This window comes from Myxocyprinus asiaticus, chromosome 44 (genome assembly GCF_019703515.2).
Source record: "Myxocyprinus asiaticus isolate MX2 ecotype Aquarium Trade chromosome 44, UBuf_Myxa_2, whole genome shotgun sequence".
NCBI classification, from domain to species: Eukaryota; Metazoa; Chordata; class Actinopteri; order Cypriniformes; family Catostomidae; genus Myxocyprinus; species Myxocyprinus asiaticus.
The window spans coordinates 9404827-9419876 of NC_059387.1; the positions used below are offsets into that span (position 1 = coordinate 9404827).

A 15050-nucleotide genomic window follows, 5' to 3' on the forward strand; every position below is an offset into this window, starting at 1 on the left:
AACTGTTCTAAAACAGCCTAATATGGTAGGCAACACTTAACTACATTCTTTGGTGTTGATTAAAAAACCAAAACACTATTTTGTAAAACGTACATGTGTATACATGGTCCTCTGATGTAATGCTAGTTATCTCAACCTTCCGCTCTTCCCTCCACATTTATTTTAAACAATCTCATTTGTTAAACTCATGCTATGTAGGTACGTCTGTTCTGAAGTGCTTTTTGCCTTCTCTATATACTAGCTGTGTATGTGGCTACGCTGATCAAAATGTTGATATAGTGCAAAACTGTAAACATTTTAATGTCTCTTTTTTTAAGATAATTTTTTTTTTTTTTTTACATAAATCAAAACAAAATAATAATATTTTTAACAATAGTCAGAATAATTAGAATAATAATATAGAGAAATGTTTGGTTCCAGCAGCCCGTCAAACTTCTTTCAAGTATCTCTCAACAACATACACAAACATGACATGCACACAAATGTACACAAAAACTCCCATAGGCACACTGTACATACACACACTTTTTGTACACACACGACACACATATTACATTAAACATACGTACAAAGTATAAAAAGTCAACTCTCGTTAACTCTTTTCTTTCTTTCTTTTTTTTTTTTTGTCTGAAAAAGTACATAGATGAAAAACAAAACAACACCTTGATGAAAAATATATCATAATACTTGACAAGTTGCATAGTTTTAAGAATTTCTTTTTCAGGCACCTCAACTACATGATCTCTCTTCTCGCAGTGCATGTTCACACTGTAAAGTAGGCCACATAAATACCCTATGACCTTGCTCCCTTTGCTTTGTAACAAAAATATATTATATTTTCTTTTTTGAAAGTGCCACAGAGATTACTCTGAGTTACAGATACCCACTGTAATGTGATACCCATTGGATTCTAAGATGACCACACACAAGTGATCCAGAGAGGCCTGTCTTCGAGAGTTTATCTTGAGGCAGTGAGATAGAGATGGAGGAGCAATATTCTCCTCCCTCTACATCCTTTGTTTTTCTTACCCTCTGAGTCATTTGTCATGGGGAGTGAAGTTCTTGCCCCAACCACCCAACCTCGCTGTCCTGTCTCTCCCTCCCTACCCTTCTTCTTCTTTCCCTATCTGTATTACGAACAGCCGCATTCCTCCACAATCATGTTCTGGATGTCCTTTTTGACGATTTTCTGCTCTTCATTGTAGTAGAGCATGGACATGGCTCTCAGACGTGTTGGCACGCAGCAGGACTTGATGTTGGTGAAAGGGCTGTACCCTCGCATGCGGTAGTGGTTGATAACCGTGGAGTGAAAGGACAACGAGTTGCCGGTGATGCTCGCGACGTGGCTAGGACAGTCACCTTCGCAATAGTTGGCATGATATCCGGAGGGAGCGATGATCCAGTCGTTCCATCCGATGTCCTTGAAGTTGACGTAGAACTGACGTTTGCAGCAGACGCGCACCTTGCCGTCGCATTCCAGGCCCCTTTTGCGACGTCTCCTTAGGGTCAGATCATCCATCTGTCGCACCACAGCCATGAGGAAAGGCCGGTGAGATTGCTCACGTCCACTGCCTCCCGGAGTCACAAGCACGGGTGTAGCCCGAGCATCGGCACACAGCGGGCAGGAGACGCTCAGGCTTAGCGTGCTGCCCCCTTGCTGTAGCAACGTCTGCACGCTGGCAGACACAGGAAAGGTATGCCAGCCACTGCGCCGGGTGTCCACAGATTTCTCTGCCAGAACCTTCTCCCCTGTTCCCTGTTGCAAGAGCAGCCGGATGGTGACATTGGCACGGGTACGGTTGCCCTTTGGCAGTCGAAGAAAGAGCCAGACATTGGCTTGCTCCACTAGCGACCTCTCACCACCTTCCTTGGAAATTAGAAAGTTGATAAAGCCTGGAGCTTGACCTGAGGGAGAGGAAGAGAAATATATATGAAGATGACTAGTCAAGTGAACTGTATTGTTATTGTTGTACTTTTATTTCACTTTTGCCTGAGGCTCTGGTTGACTTTGGAGAGAGTTTGGCAGCCACATCAGAGCTGACCCTGGGAGTGGCAACATTAGTAGAAGAGTTTAGCTTTGTGACAACAGTGACCAGTTTTTCAAGCTTTCTGCGCAATAATCTTGTGTTTCATGTGAATACTTAGTAAATGTGACATAAGCAAGCAGTCATGCATCCTTTTCCTGCACCTCAAATTCAGAATTGTGAATTAGCCATTCCATCAAGCATTCACAACCAAACAATCCCTCCAACGTTTCTTCCTGTACCACCTTGCAAGTGAAATAATTGAGGGTTTGAGTGTGATTTTAAACCAACTGCATCACCTCTCCTGGTAGCTAATTGAGCAATTAAGAGCCAGCAGGCCTGGAACAAGGCTTTGTTGAAAGCACAGTTACATATAATGACCATGACAACTTTCAGTGTGCAGCTGGAAGCAGTGATGTGGCATGTGGCTTGCTGTCTCATTGGATTGTAAAAGTCTGCTCCCTCTGGCTTTTATTCACACCATGTTATAGGCCGAGGCAAGGCCTCTGGAAAATCTCAGTTTACGGATAATTTGGGTACTTCTAAACAAATCCTCTCCATTTACTGAGTCAACCTGCTTTTAACCCAATGGACCTTTGTCAGGCATTATTCCTTCTATCAAGCTTTTGTAAAATTGGCCACCTTGTCCAAATGTCCAATATAAGAATCTTGCCCAGAAAGTTTAGCAAACATAATGATTATTTTATGTCATAACTGAAAACCAGGGCCGCATTACCTTAAGCACTAGGGCCCCTGGCTTCAGTTGTGGGATTTGCCACCCTGTTCGCCCCCATGGCCATTCGCAGGAGGGTAAGCATGTAAACGCATTGAGCAGGAGACAGTGATATAAACACGGAGATGGTACACAACAGCAAAACCCATCCGTGTAGTGCATGGTCATAGAGTAAAACATTCCACCTCCACCACCCCCTCGGACGACTGGCATGGTGGAACGGTTATCCCCAGGGCCCTGCAGTACCTTAATGCAGCCCTGCTGAAAACAAGAGGCCATTTTGAACAAGAATTATAGAGTTATATATTTGGAAAATATTATACAAATACTACATCTATCACCAACCACTTCATACTGTGTTTAAAGGATCACAACCTAATAGCAATGATGTCAGACCACAAGCGTGTGTGTGCACATGTTTGCGAGAATGTATTTAAGGATCCCTGGCCCAAATCCATCTGTTCAAACACAGCCGAGCTTCACAAACGAAGTATAAAAATAATGGTCTCTTTTCCAGCAGTGGCCAATGCATTGTTTCCCTTTTAATCTGCACCCAGCAAAAGAATCAAGTATCGTTAGCATTTGCTAAGCTGAGTAAACCCTTCAGAGCAGAGGCCCAGGCCCAGAGAAGAAAGATCGCCACCATACACATGAGAGCATACTGGAGCTTTGCAGCTCTGCATGCTTCTGAATATATTTGTCAGTGAGCAAAAATAAGTTTTGAAATTTGAGGAGAAGGACTACAGAGCCATGCAGTAATCCCTCAACAATAAACACCAATTTAACCAGAAGGGCAGAGTTTGCACAGCTGTCCTGAACACAAAGATGGAGAATAACATTTACACATTCCTCCCCTCCTCCTTTCCCTGTCTTCAAAAGGGGCGGGTGGCTAAAGTATAGAATCACCTGGGAACTTAAGTGTGTTTGTGTTTTTGTGTGTGTGTGTGTGGGGGGGGATGTCCACTCCTCTTTAAACATAGTTTTACTTAACGTGTTCTCTAATTCTATTCTCTATCTGGTTTACCTTAAGGGGAATCAGCCTCTTTCATGTCCTTGTTGGCCTTCTGTCATATTGTAAAGCTTGCAATTCCCAAATGCTTGAAGCTCAATGGCTTTTGTAGTAAAGAAGTCCACAACCTGAAAGGTTGTTGAAACACGCCTCTTTGGATGGAGTTTGTTTGTACTCTTCCTGGTTGACTTATGAGAAGGCGTTATTTATCTTTGGCTAATTGGCTGACAATGCTGATTAAAGGCAACAGTTTTTCTATGCAAATAATGGACACACATACTGGTTCAAAGGGGATAGCACTAACAGGCACTTAATGTACAGGTACTTAATGTATAATGTGTTGTAGTGGAACGAAGCATTCAATCACATACCAAAATGCAAGCACGTTTGATGTGTATTCTGAAGGTCTTGCAGTCAACTCTGTCACAATTATTGGTTCAACCTTTGAAATATTGCTGAAACTCAAAACATCAGGCCAATACTGACATTAAAGTCCAGAAGGGAAGGACAATATGGTGCTTACATGAAAACAACACAAGATTCTTGACCCAATTTGTGCTTTGAACTGAAAAAATTCAAAGTTAGAAACTGACAGTGAAAATATGACTCTTAACGGTGTGTGGGAGTGAATAATTTGAGTTCCTCATCTGTTATGCAACATATTTCAAACACAGTGCTGTCAGCCTGGATGGATTTCACAGACTAAACAACTCTGACAAAAGAGTACACTGTGAGCTGTCATATCAGATGATATTGACATTCAAATTTAATAAACAATAATCAATTAACATCTGAATAATTATAGCTTGAGTTGCTACAACAATGCAATCAAAGATAAAAAAATAAAAAAAATGATTCTATGCGAGTGTAAATATTACAGAAAGGCAGATACTTAACTACATAATGGTGCAGCTGAAGGATTCCAAGAGCAAATATACAACAGAGACCAATATAGCAATCATAAAACATCCTTTGACATTATAATGTCACTGAATAGACCACAAAACCACTAGAATTCCTTTCAGTGTACTGCATGTTGCTGCAACTGCATTTATGGCCTTTTCTACATCCCAGCATGAGAAACAAACAAACAAAAAAGTGTAATTAAAGCTTATTTCCCAACCATAACACTCTAGAGTCTTGTATACATTCTTGGGCAAGTGTCCCTAACACCGGTAAATTGCTTTCACGATACCACACCCTGTGCCGTAAAGGCCAACCATGCCTGTTACGTTCTTCCCATACAAACTTTTTCTCTCTTTATCTGGTCCTCATCACAAATAGGCATTTGAGGCACCAACAGTGGGTCTGATTTACTGCGCCATCTAAGTCAGGCACCCTTCCAGCGGCAAAGAATCACCATCTTTTAGCCAGCCCCTGCAGGCCAGTGTAGCTCCCAGGGAACCAGGAGGGTAACGAAGAGAGTTACTGCTGCCTCCCCCCTCCTACCATTGGGAAGAGTCTGTGGAACATGGCTAGAGGCCATCCTGAATAACTAAAGGACACAGGCTGCCCTTTTTAATTTTAAAAAGGCTGTAATTTCACATTAATAATGAGCCCTGACTGCAACTTTACAACAGATATCTATAGATAGTTGCAATTCTTCTTCATTGCTGTTGATTTTTTTCAGGATTTGAGATTGGACATAGGTTTGAGATGAATTCTACTCTTCTACTCGCATCTGCAAGTAATAACCCACTCTCACGAACAGGTTTGGATGATGCATCAGCTGTCAAAGTAATAAATGCGCTGCTGGCATGATGCTGTAGCATCTTTTCTTCACTACCTTGAAGCCAAACAAGCTCTAACCAGCATATTAGCAAATATCAGCATCAGCGAGGTATCCTGCAAGCTTAGAAATGCTTTTCTGACCACACTAATGCTAAGAGATCCCCGGCTAACAGGGAGGCTTCAGATGTGGTACTTGAGTCTGAACAGTATTTAGAAGCTTTGTGGCTTTGTAATATGTAAGGTTTAGCGAGGGGGCAGTTTGCAGCCCCAAAATATCACAATGATACTTTTGAATTAGTCTGTGATATGCACTCTGGATTGAAATATTCTTGATATTATAAGGCAAGAGACCCACCCCCAAGCAAGTCAACTTCTTTTCTATACAAAAATCACATTTAAATCTAGCGAAATCACTGCTCTCATAGGAAAAACAGGGAGGTATTTTTCCGCTTGCTTGTTACCATTACTCAACGACTCTGGAGGGTGTGAATTTAGGGTTTTCCCTGTGATAAATTACTTTAAAAAGTAAGAGGAGACACACAAAAAAGAAGAAAATAAGTAAATATTGAATCATTGTTTCAGAACATGTCAGGCTTTGCATATGCATCCTGCACGCCTGAATGACATCAGAGAGGCCAAACACTGAGCGCCCACACAAGCCCGCCACATATATAATGATATCATCAGCGTGCCTCTTTTTTTAAGAGTCTGCACATGGCTTCAATAGAATCCAACTATGTCTCTAAATAATAGTGGACACATTTGTGCACTGCTCTCCTTTGCAAGCATACATACATATAAATTACCAATATATATCTTATTAGGGCTGATGATTTAACATGTTAATTCAGCGCAATTAATAAGAAAAAAACAACGCTTAATAACAAAATTAATCATGCCCACAGAATGTAATAAAGAATAGGCCTATTCCTACCATTGTAGCAATTCAAGCTTGAAGAACAACCTACTGTAAATGTTTTTACAAGCTCAGCAGGGGGCAGTAAGCGCAACCCCAGCTGTACAGGCAACAAACCACACTACTGACAGTAGACAACACAAGATGAGGACACATGGTTGTGTCCAAACACAGCTGGATTTAGTGCAACTCCTAAAGCAGGGGTCTCGAGAAGTGTTTTTCTAAGGGGGCTTTCACACTGGGCATGTTTGCTGCGGTCCGAATCCGAGAGCGATTGTTCCTGGTGCCCCCTGCAGCGTTGGTCTGGTTTCACACTCACTTGATTCTATCGAACCCCGGTCCATTTGCATTCATCTTACGTCATCACAAACACGCATGGAGAACGCGACTCATCATACTTTTTTAAAAAAAATGTATTTTGGTGCCATTATGCACAGCAAAGTGAATGACAACTGCGTATATGTGTGCTTCATGGCGTAACTCATCAGATGTCCAGGGGAAGGCGGCTTGCTGCTGCTCGCAAACTGCGTTTTTTGAGGAGACAGCTGATTGCAAGGAATTCATTTGCATCTTTGTTTACGCTGCACGCTTACTCACGCTCGTGTCCAAGGTGAAGTTATCACCACTGTCATCTTCTATTATACCCTATATTTATAACCTATAATAGTATTTATATATAGTATTTATAAGGTGTATAGATAGATAAGACAGACAGACAGACAGACAGTATTTATAGTGTTGATTATATTTGTATATCATTGTGGTGTCATTTTTTTGGGACTTTCAGGAATGTGTGGATCCTTGTGTGTTGTCGAAACTAATGATGTCATCATGCGCAGGTTACTTTACTTCCTGAACGAGTGCGCACCCGAGTCCGAGTTGCTTTCACATTCACGCAAATCGCGCTACAGTTCCATTGCAACCGAACTCAGACCACCTCCTACAGGTAGTCTCGGGTTCGGTACCATGGTGCGCTCCCCGGTCCGCATGACAGCTTTCACATTACCAATTTTTCATGTGAACCGTGCTCTGTTTCCAACTAAACTGCCAGTGTGAAAGCACCCTAAGTTTCAAACTATGTTTAACTTGACACAGTGTTTTAAAAGCTAAATGTTTATGGCACAACGCAACCTAAGCAAGACACTCCAGAAGCGTCTATCTGACACATTTGCACATAGATGCGTCCTTAGAAAAGCCCTTATAATAAATCTACCTCGAACAGATTAACAAATTCAGTTGCGAAATAGATTGCTGTGCACTGTAGGCAAATGACAGGCTTATGTTCAAATAATTGAAATAAAACAAACATTATGTTGACTTCTAAAGCCACTTTCTGTATTGTCAAATGTACAATTTGCTTGTCTGCTACAATAATGTAATGCATTTTAATAATCTGAATAATTGTATTTATTATATATTTATGAATGTTGATTTAGATATAATTTAAAGTGTGATTTTAATAATTACTTGGGGGACTTTCTCTGCAAATATTGATTTACAATTGCAACTAATTTAATTAATATACATATAAAAAAAAGCTTTTGATGGAAAATAAACTCTCTGAAAATTCTTGGCCAAATTCTGCCTAGTGTGTTATTTTTATGACCTCTGGCACACATTCAAGAATCAGCAGTAACAGAGACATGTCAAGGAAAGGACAAATTCCCCTGATATGCATGTTTTTAAAAGAGCATTAGTTTATTTTTTATTAGTTGGAGGTGCTGTTATTCCTTGCTCTTTACTATTGCAAGAAAGTCTAAGACTAAAAGTTTTCATTATTCGTAGACATGCTAACATACACAAGAACTGATTGCATATGGCTTCAGGCTATACATTTATATTGAGTGTAATCAGTCTTAGCAATCTTACCCCTTATTTAACCAACACACCTGCATGTAAAAGATAATAGCTTAACGTATTTCTCTTATTAAATGCAGCATGCCTGAGGATCTGAAGTCTTTGTATCTGCCAACTGATAGCTTTATCAAAGTCATGTCTAAACTTAATCAGCACATAATTTAACAGGACAACATCCATGCACAAATAAACTGGGAACCTTCTAAAGAAAATATTGCTTGAGAATTAACTCTATAACCAATGTCTAGCTGTGGTGCCAGGTACAAACACTGAATTGCTTCATTTTAAAGCCAGTTTTAAAGCCAGTAACAGCTTATTATTATTGTAAATACTTATATGACCAGCCTTAATAAATAGTACAGTTCCTTTATCATAGCTTTTATTACAATGTTTGTGTGTATCTATTTGTATAAGAGCAGATTCTTGGATAAGATTGCAGACAGATAGTGTGAGCAGTCTGAGACGTACATCATACAGGTACATGTAATTACAGCTGTCTTAACAACCCACTTTACACATTATTGCAGTGATGCAGAACAGCAACTTATCTTAAGATCAAATCAGTGTGTGATAAGCATGCAGAACTATTCATTATATTATTTAGTTGAAATTCAATGTTTGTGGTAAAGCTCAAAAGTTATTACCTACTGCCATATTGAGAACAATTTACGTTTTGTAATTTGGCCCTTTATAAAAATATGACAGATCTACATGTAAATCTCACATCTTTTCTATTGGCTCATTGCGAGGGTCTGCCATCCTTTTTGGCCTTCCCCCTTGTGGTGGATTTCGAAAACAGCTCATTTTTGGAAAATTCTGAAAGCAGCTCGTGAATGTCTAATAACAGACGTGAATGCAACAGCATGCAGCATCATGCGCCAGATGCGAGGGCGGAATTTAAGCGGGAAACCTCACGAGCGCGGGTAAGAAAAGATTATCGCGATATCACATAGATGGTTTGGCGGGAAGTGATGAGGAAATGTCACTTCGCTTCTGTAAGCCAGTTCTTATTGCCTCGTAGAAGCCCTTGTAGTAAAGATAACTTGACAAAACCCATCTTTACTACATCTTGGTTTTGTCAGGTTTGATTATGAGTTTTGTTTTAGAACAGTGGTTCTCAACCTTTTTTTAATGAACGCCCCCCTACATCATTCCCTTTTCAAATTCAGATGGACCGTGGTACAAATGCGTACCAACCCGTATAACTGAGTACGAACTGATATACTCCCAAGTCTAGATAAACGTTTAAGAGGAACTTGACGATAGATTTTATTATTATGACTGATAAACTTCCCCCTCTGTACTAATTTGTTCTCAGTTTCCCATGGCATCCGTTGAACGCCCCCGTTGAGAACTCCTGTTGTAGAAAGTTAAACGCCTAATTTGCGACGGACGAAAATCAATACTGCCTCAGAAACTGTGTGAGTAACTTTCCCTCAATGATGTGAGGACTCCACCCAACACTAATTAATAATAATAATAAAAAAATAAAATAAAAAAAACAATCAAATAGCTGATTTCGTCTATTTAAAAACGTTATTTAGTTCAGTTCATCTCATTTGTTGCAGTGTGAGGTAAATATATATTTTATTCTGTTATATCATATTATATTTATGAGGTGGAAAGATTTGTTTAGTTCCTCTGACTCGGGTTTTGAAATGTCAAAGGCAAGTGATGGACCACAGATATCAGACAAGTCTTATTGCTGCTCATATAAATTGAAATATGTGGTACCTCATGTAAGTTTATGCCAAAATGGGCCACAATTTGACTTTTTGCTGTGTGAATAGTTGGAAGAGAGATTGTAATTTTGATGTATTCATTCAGCCTGAGTGTCAGTGTATCTCCTTTTAAACACTTGAAACACCACACATTGTCAAGTGGCCAATGAATACAAATAGAAAGTGCCTGCTAGCGAGGGAAAAATGTCTCACAGTCCATGTGATGAAATTTCTTATAATCATTTTGATTTAGTCTCATAACTATTTGTTTTTTTTCTAATTACATTGAATTACATTTTTTTCTAGTTCAGTTCAGCTTGAAAATATTTCATTAGCTAGAAATTCATCATTGTGAGTGCAGTCTCTAAAAATTATTTAAAAAAAATAAGTATTGAATCATAATCACGAATGACTGGAAAAGTCATGGAAATTAATTGGTAAAAAGAAGTGTGAACCCTGTATATAGCATCTCCTTGTGGTGGAAAAATCCACAGTTTTGAGACTTCAATAGAGTTTGAGAGAATGTCAATGTGTTGTGCCAGTGTTCGGCCAAGATAAATTAAACTAATTTCAAATGACACTTTTTAAAAGTGTTTATTCCTTAATTTCCCTTCTTTTAATCTGCTTCACTTCTCTTGTGTACTTATTCTTCCATATGAGAATGTATCAACTCAGTGTTCACACATATAAGTAATTCTATGTACTCATTTGTTCCACAAGGTTTTTCTGTTACAGTCTTTCTCAGCTCCCTAAAATCATGAAACATTCATCTTTCAGACAAGCAATTGAAATGCTCTGTTTGCTGATTTTTAGGTCTGACACATCTGTTGAGTACTCCTGCAGCACTCCGTGGACTCTCCTGTGTCTCTGTGTCACTCAAGACCCGTTTGAGCTGTATGACTCGAGAAGAGCCCAATATCTCCTCACATCACGGGCTTGACAGCACCTTTGAACAGCTCTCTCTGCAGGTGACAATGCTCTTTCAACTACCTTTGAAAACCAACACAAAGGCAATAACTGAACAGCCTTCTTTTTCTTCTATAATGTGGAGAAGTGCATTTTATTCCTCTGAGTTATTATTTTTTAAGCTCTCTCTCAACCCTCTTCAGTCACATAGGGAAGCTACATGTCCGTCCCCAGGGAAGTGCTTCTGTACAGAGGTTACGGCTGGAAGCCCTGGGGGCCTTCACAGATAATTACTGATTTTCTAAACCAGCAGGAGGTTTGTAGAAACCTCGAGAGGGGGAGGAAATTGCTGTAGCACAGCAGTAGCTGCTCTCCCTGACTCTGTGCAGTAGCAACAGGTTTCCCTTAACTCATCAGACTGGTGATGTTAAATTGAACAGCTTTATAAACCCATCATCCCTGTCTCTTCCCTAAAGAGAGGTTTGAACAATTCATTATAAATGACTTATGGTAACTTCATAATGTTTCAAATTTGGACTCACCAGCTTCGGCAAAGGTGATGATCTCAGTCTGCTCTGCCAGTTCAGCTTCCGGACGACTACTTGCCTCATCCTCTATCTGGACACTGCCGTCCTTGGCCACACGTCCCACATGTACCTTACGGATGGCATTGAGGAGTGCGGCACGAGGCACCGGATGCGTGATGTTGGGGCGCTCTTGCAGGTGCAGCATGTTAAGGATGTGTCTCTTCACTGCTTCGACCACATCTTGCTGTGCTCCTTCATCCTCATTCTCCGAGGGACCCTTTTGAAGCCGTGCCAGGGCACAGGACGGACAGTCTGTTGCTGCTGCCTGTTCGGATGTTGCCAGACTACCTTTGGTGACCATGGCACTGAGAGGACATGTCTGGATGAACAGCAGGAAGATCCCACTCAGCAGAGGAACAGGGGACATCCTTAAATGAGAGCGGTGTAACTGGACACGTCAATTGCGCAGTGCAAAAATGTCAAACTTACTTGAAAAGTTCCTTTTGAAGTAAGATAAGAATCCGTTCTGTTGTTGACAGCTGGTGATAAAGTCTGTCTTGTCTGTGGATGATCTGACAAAGATTGGAGTGGAACAAAAAAGTAAGAGCTAAACTACTAGAGGGAAAAAGTGTGGGAAAAGAGTAATCCTTGCTGGTAAGTTTTGAGAAGATGTGCTGATCACAAAGCAGGGATAGTTCTGTCAGTGGATTTCTCACCCTCTCCAGGTCCTTGAGAAGTTTGTATGGGATGGGTAGTCAGCTTCTGGATGTGCCCCAGGGAAGCAGTGCGCTCGCAAGAGGTCTGGGACTGCTCACTGTGTTGAATGGTTTTGTTGAAGTGGGCTGGACTCTCGTTGGCTCTTGCTCCCCTGTCTCTCTGTTTCTACTTCTTCTGCTCCCTCTTACAGAGTAATTATACTTCCCTTCCTCCCTCCCCTTCTCTTTGCTCCCTCCCTCTCGGTGCATTTCCTTTTTTATTTATTTTTCTAATTGTTCTATTTGTAGGGCAGAGTAACTTTTCCCCTTCAGGGCTTACGGACCACGTAGTGGAATTTGCTACTCAGACATGACAAGTGATTTGTTGTTAAGTGCTGGCTATTCTTACGAGTCATTATCTCCCAGTCAGACTTTAGTCCACACCTCTCTCAGACTTAGTCATAGTGTAGTCTGCGGTGAGGGTTGTTTTTTAAAGTTCATTCATTTGCAAGAATCAGCAAAGGACTGTTGCTGTTTAAAAAAATTGAAAACATTAAAAATGGTTTATAATTTGTTTAGAATTAGCTGGTTGATAACGAAATGGAATTCTTGAAATTAATCAAACAGAAGTATTTTGAAGTGTCTTTCCCAGACACTTGACATAGCAGTTCTTATAAATATGTATTAGCTAATCATGGTCAGTTGGTAATTGGTACACTGTAGTCTTGTTTTCACAGAATCTACATTTTCTTCCTGGCTAAAGGGTTCTCTTACTGTTAAAGAACTAACGTCTTGACGTCACATTAAAGTGGTGTACGTTAATTCTTCCATGCTTCCCCTTACTCTAGCAACACATGCTGAGTGTAGATTCAACAGGAAGTGTCCGGAAGGCCCACTTCCTGTTTAATTGGCCGAGGACAGTTGTCTGGGATTCTTAGTGAGACAAGCAGCTGGGGTTGTGACATCATCAAAGGCTGAGTATAGAGGGCATGTATGGGTCGTCCGTCTGCATATCAGCCAAAACTTGTGTCTCCTGGGTGATACTCAGTCAGAATGTGCCATTTACTTGTGCAGAAGTCAGTGTCTTATGTCTGACTTGGCTTGAGAAAGCCAATCCTTCTTAGTTACATAACTGAGCTGAGTGAATTAGGGGATCTCTTTTTCTTTAGTTTGTTTCCTGTGTCTTTCATCCTAATTGATATTTAATATAGGATTATAGAATTGTTATTTTTTATTTACATAGGTGGGAACATTGTATTTTTAACAGAGTTTAACAACTTTATTTGTACATCTTGCTAACTTTATTATGATTACTGGCAAAGACAGTCCTTTCTTTGGCAAAACAAACTGTTTGTATGACTGTAAGATATAAGGAATTACTCAATACCTCTCTCTAGTGGAACAGTTTGCTCATTGCAGAGAGTTCTGAGTGCTTTATAGAGAGATGCAGTAACTACTTTACACCAATACAGACATATTTCTTCTCAGTAACATTCTCAATATAACATGCAAATAACATTTAAGTAAAAAATAATCCCCACATTCATATTGTTTCATAAATCAATGATATATTATTTTCTCCACACAGCAATAGAAGTAATATAAAGCAAAATTAGATGCTGAGTATCATCAGAATCATTATTACATGGCTCTCTGGAATAATTGATTCAGATTGGTCAATCATGGTATTCTGCAGTCAAATATTATTGCATCATGACCACAAAACTGTATAATTGACTCGATTGCCTACATCGTTGTGGTAGTTTCATGTCTCTTGTCATTCCATGGTATCTTCTGTCTAACATAAAATAATAATTTTAACTCAAATCAATATTTCATGTCATTGTATTTATTTGTTTTATAAGTAGCCATGTAATACAGTAAGTGGGATAAGCATGTTGTGGTCTAGATAAGGACTTATTTTGAAAAAATGACCGGCTGAATGAATATTATAATTTACATAACATTCTTTGACAATGTTCACAGTTATCATTGCGGATCTTGGGATTTTCCTCATTAGAAATGCAACAGTTGAAGCAATCACATTTTTTAATTCAGAGAACCCAAGTAACATTTAGCTGGCTCAGGTCGATGAGCACCGCTGCAGCCCTGATTGTATACTTGGATGTCTATAAAAAGGAACCTCACAAAAGAATAAGAAAAAGAGATGTAACATCATGGATGTAATGTGGCTACTCTTTCATGAGAAATAAGCAATACTGTATACAGCTGGTCGCAAAATAAACCCTGACAGGGTGATCAGGACACGAAGTGGAGTCTTATCACACTTAAGGGTGTTTTTTTGGCTACTTCTCAAATAAATAAATAAATAGACATGAAATATTGAGATAAAATTATGTTATTATGTGAAAAGAAAGATACTGTTTAGTGATGATACATTAATCTAAAACAGCGATGTGGGAATTCGGTAGCCTGGGACAACAGTCAGTTTTACAGTTTAGTGGTCATTATACAAAAATATTTGAGAATACCATGATTTGCCAATCAGAATCAAGTATTCTAGAGAGCCAGGCAATAATTCCAAATAATAAATGTCTGAAAAGAATATCAGCTTAAAGGTGAATTTCTGCACCACTAGTGTCACCAAATGGAATTTCAAAAATGATGACTGTTAGACAGATTGTTCAATCCCAAACTCACGCCACTGGTTGAGAATGTTGCTATGGTGGGTTGGTTGGGATGCTCTAACAAACAGAGTAAAACTGTGTATTTTAGGAGAAAGTATTACGCACACACACACACACACACACACACACACACACACACACACATAAGTTGGTGCGGCTATCCTTATGAGGACTCTTCATAGACATGATTTTTATACTGTACGAGCTATAGATTAAATCCCCTTACCCTACCCCTAATCCTAACCCTCACAAAAAAACTTCTGCATTTTTACATTTTCAAAAA

At 39.7% G+C, this 15050-nt stretch overlaps 1 protein-coding gene across 1 annotated transcript; it reads right to left on the reverse strand.

Annotated features, from left to right (window-relative positions):
- Positions 1-199: 199 nt before the first annotated feature.
- On the reverse strand, positions 200-12293 carry LOC127434157 (inhibin beta A chain-like). The gene is made up of 2 exons (XM_051686695.1): positions 11440-12293; positions 200-1905 (listed from the first exon to the last, which is right to left on the reverse strand). The coding sequence occupies exons 1-2, from the start codon at positions 11849-11851 to the stop codon at positions 1133-1135; spliced, it is 1185 nt and encodes a 394-aa protein (XP_051542655.1). The 5' UTR covers positions 11852-12293; the 3' UTR covers positions 200-1132.
- Between the last annotated feature and the right edge of the window lie 2757 nt (positions 12294-15050).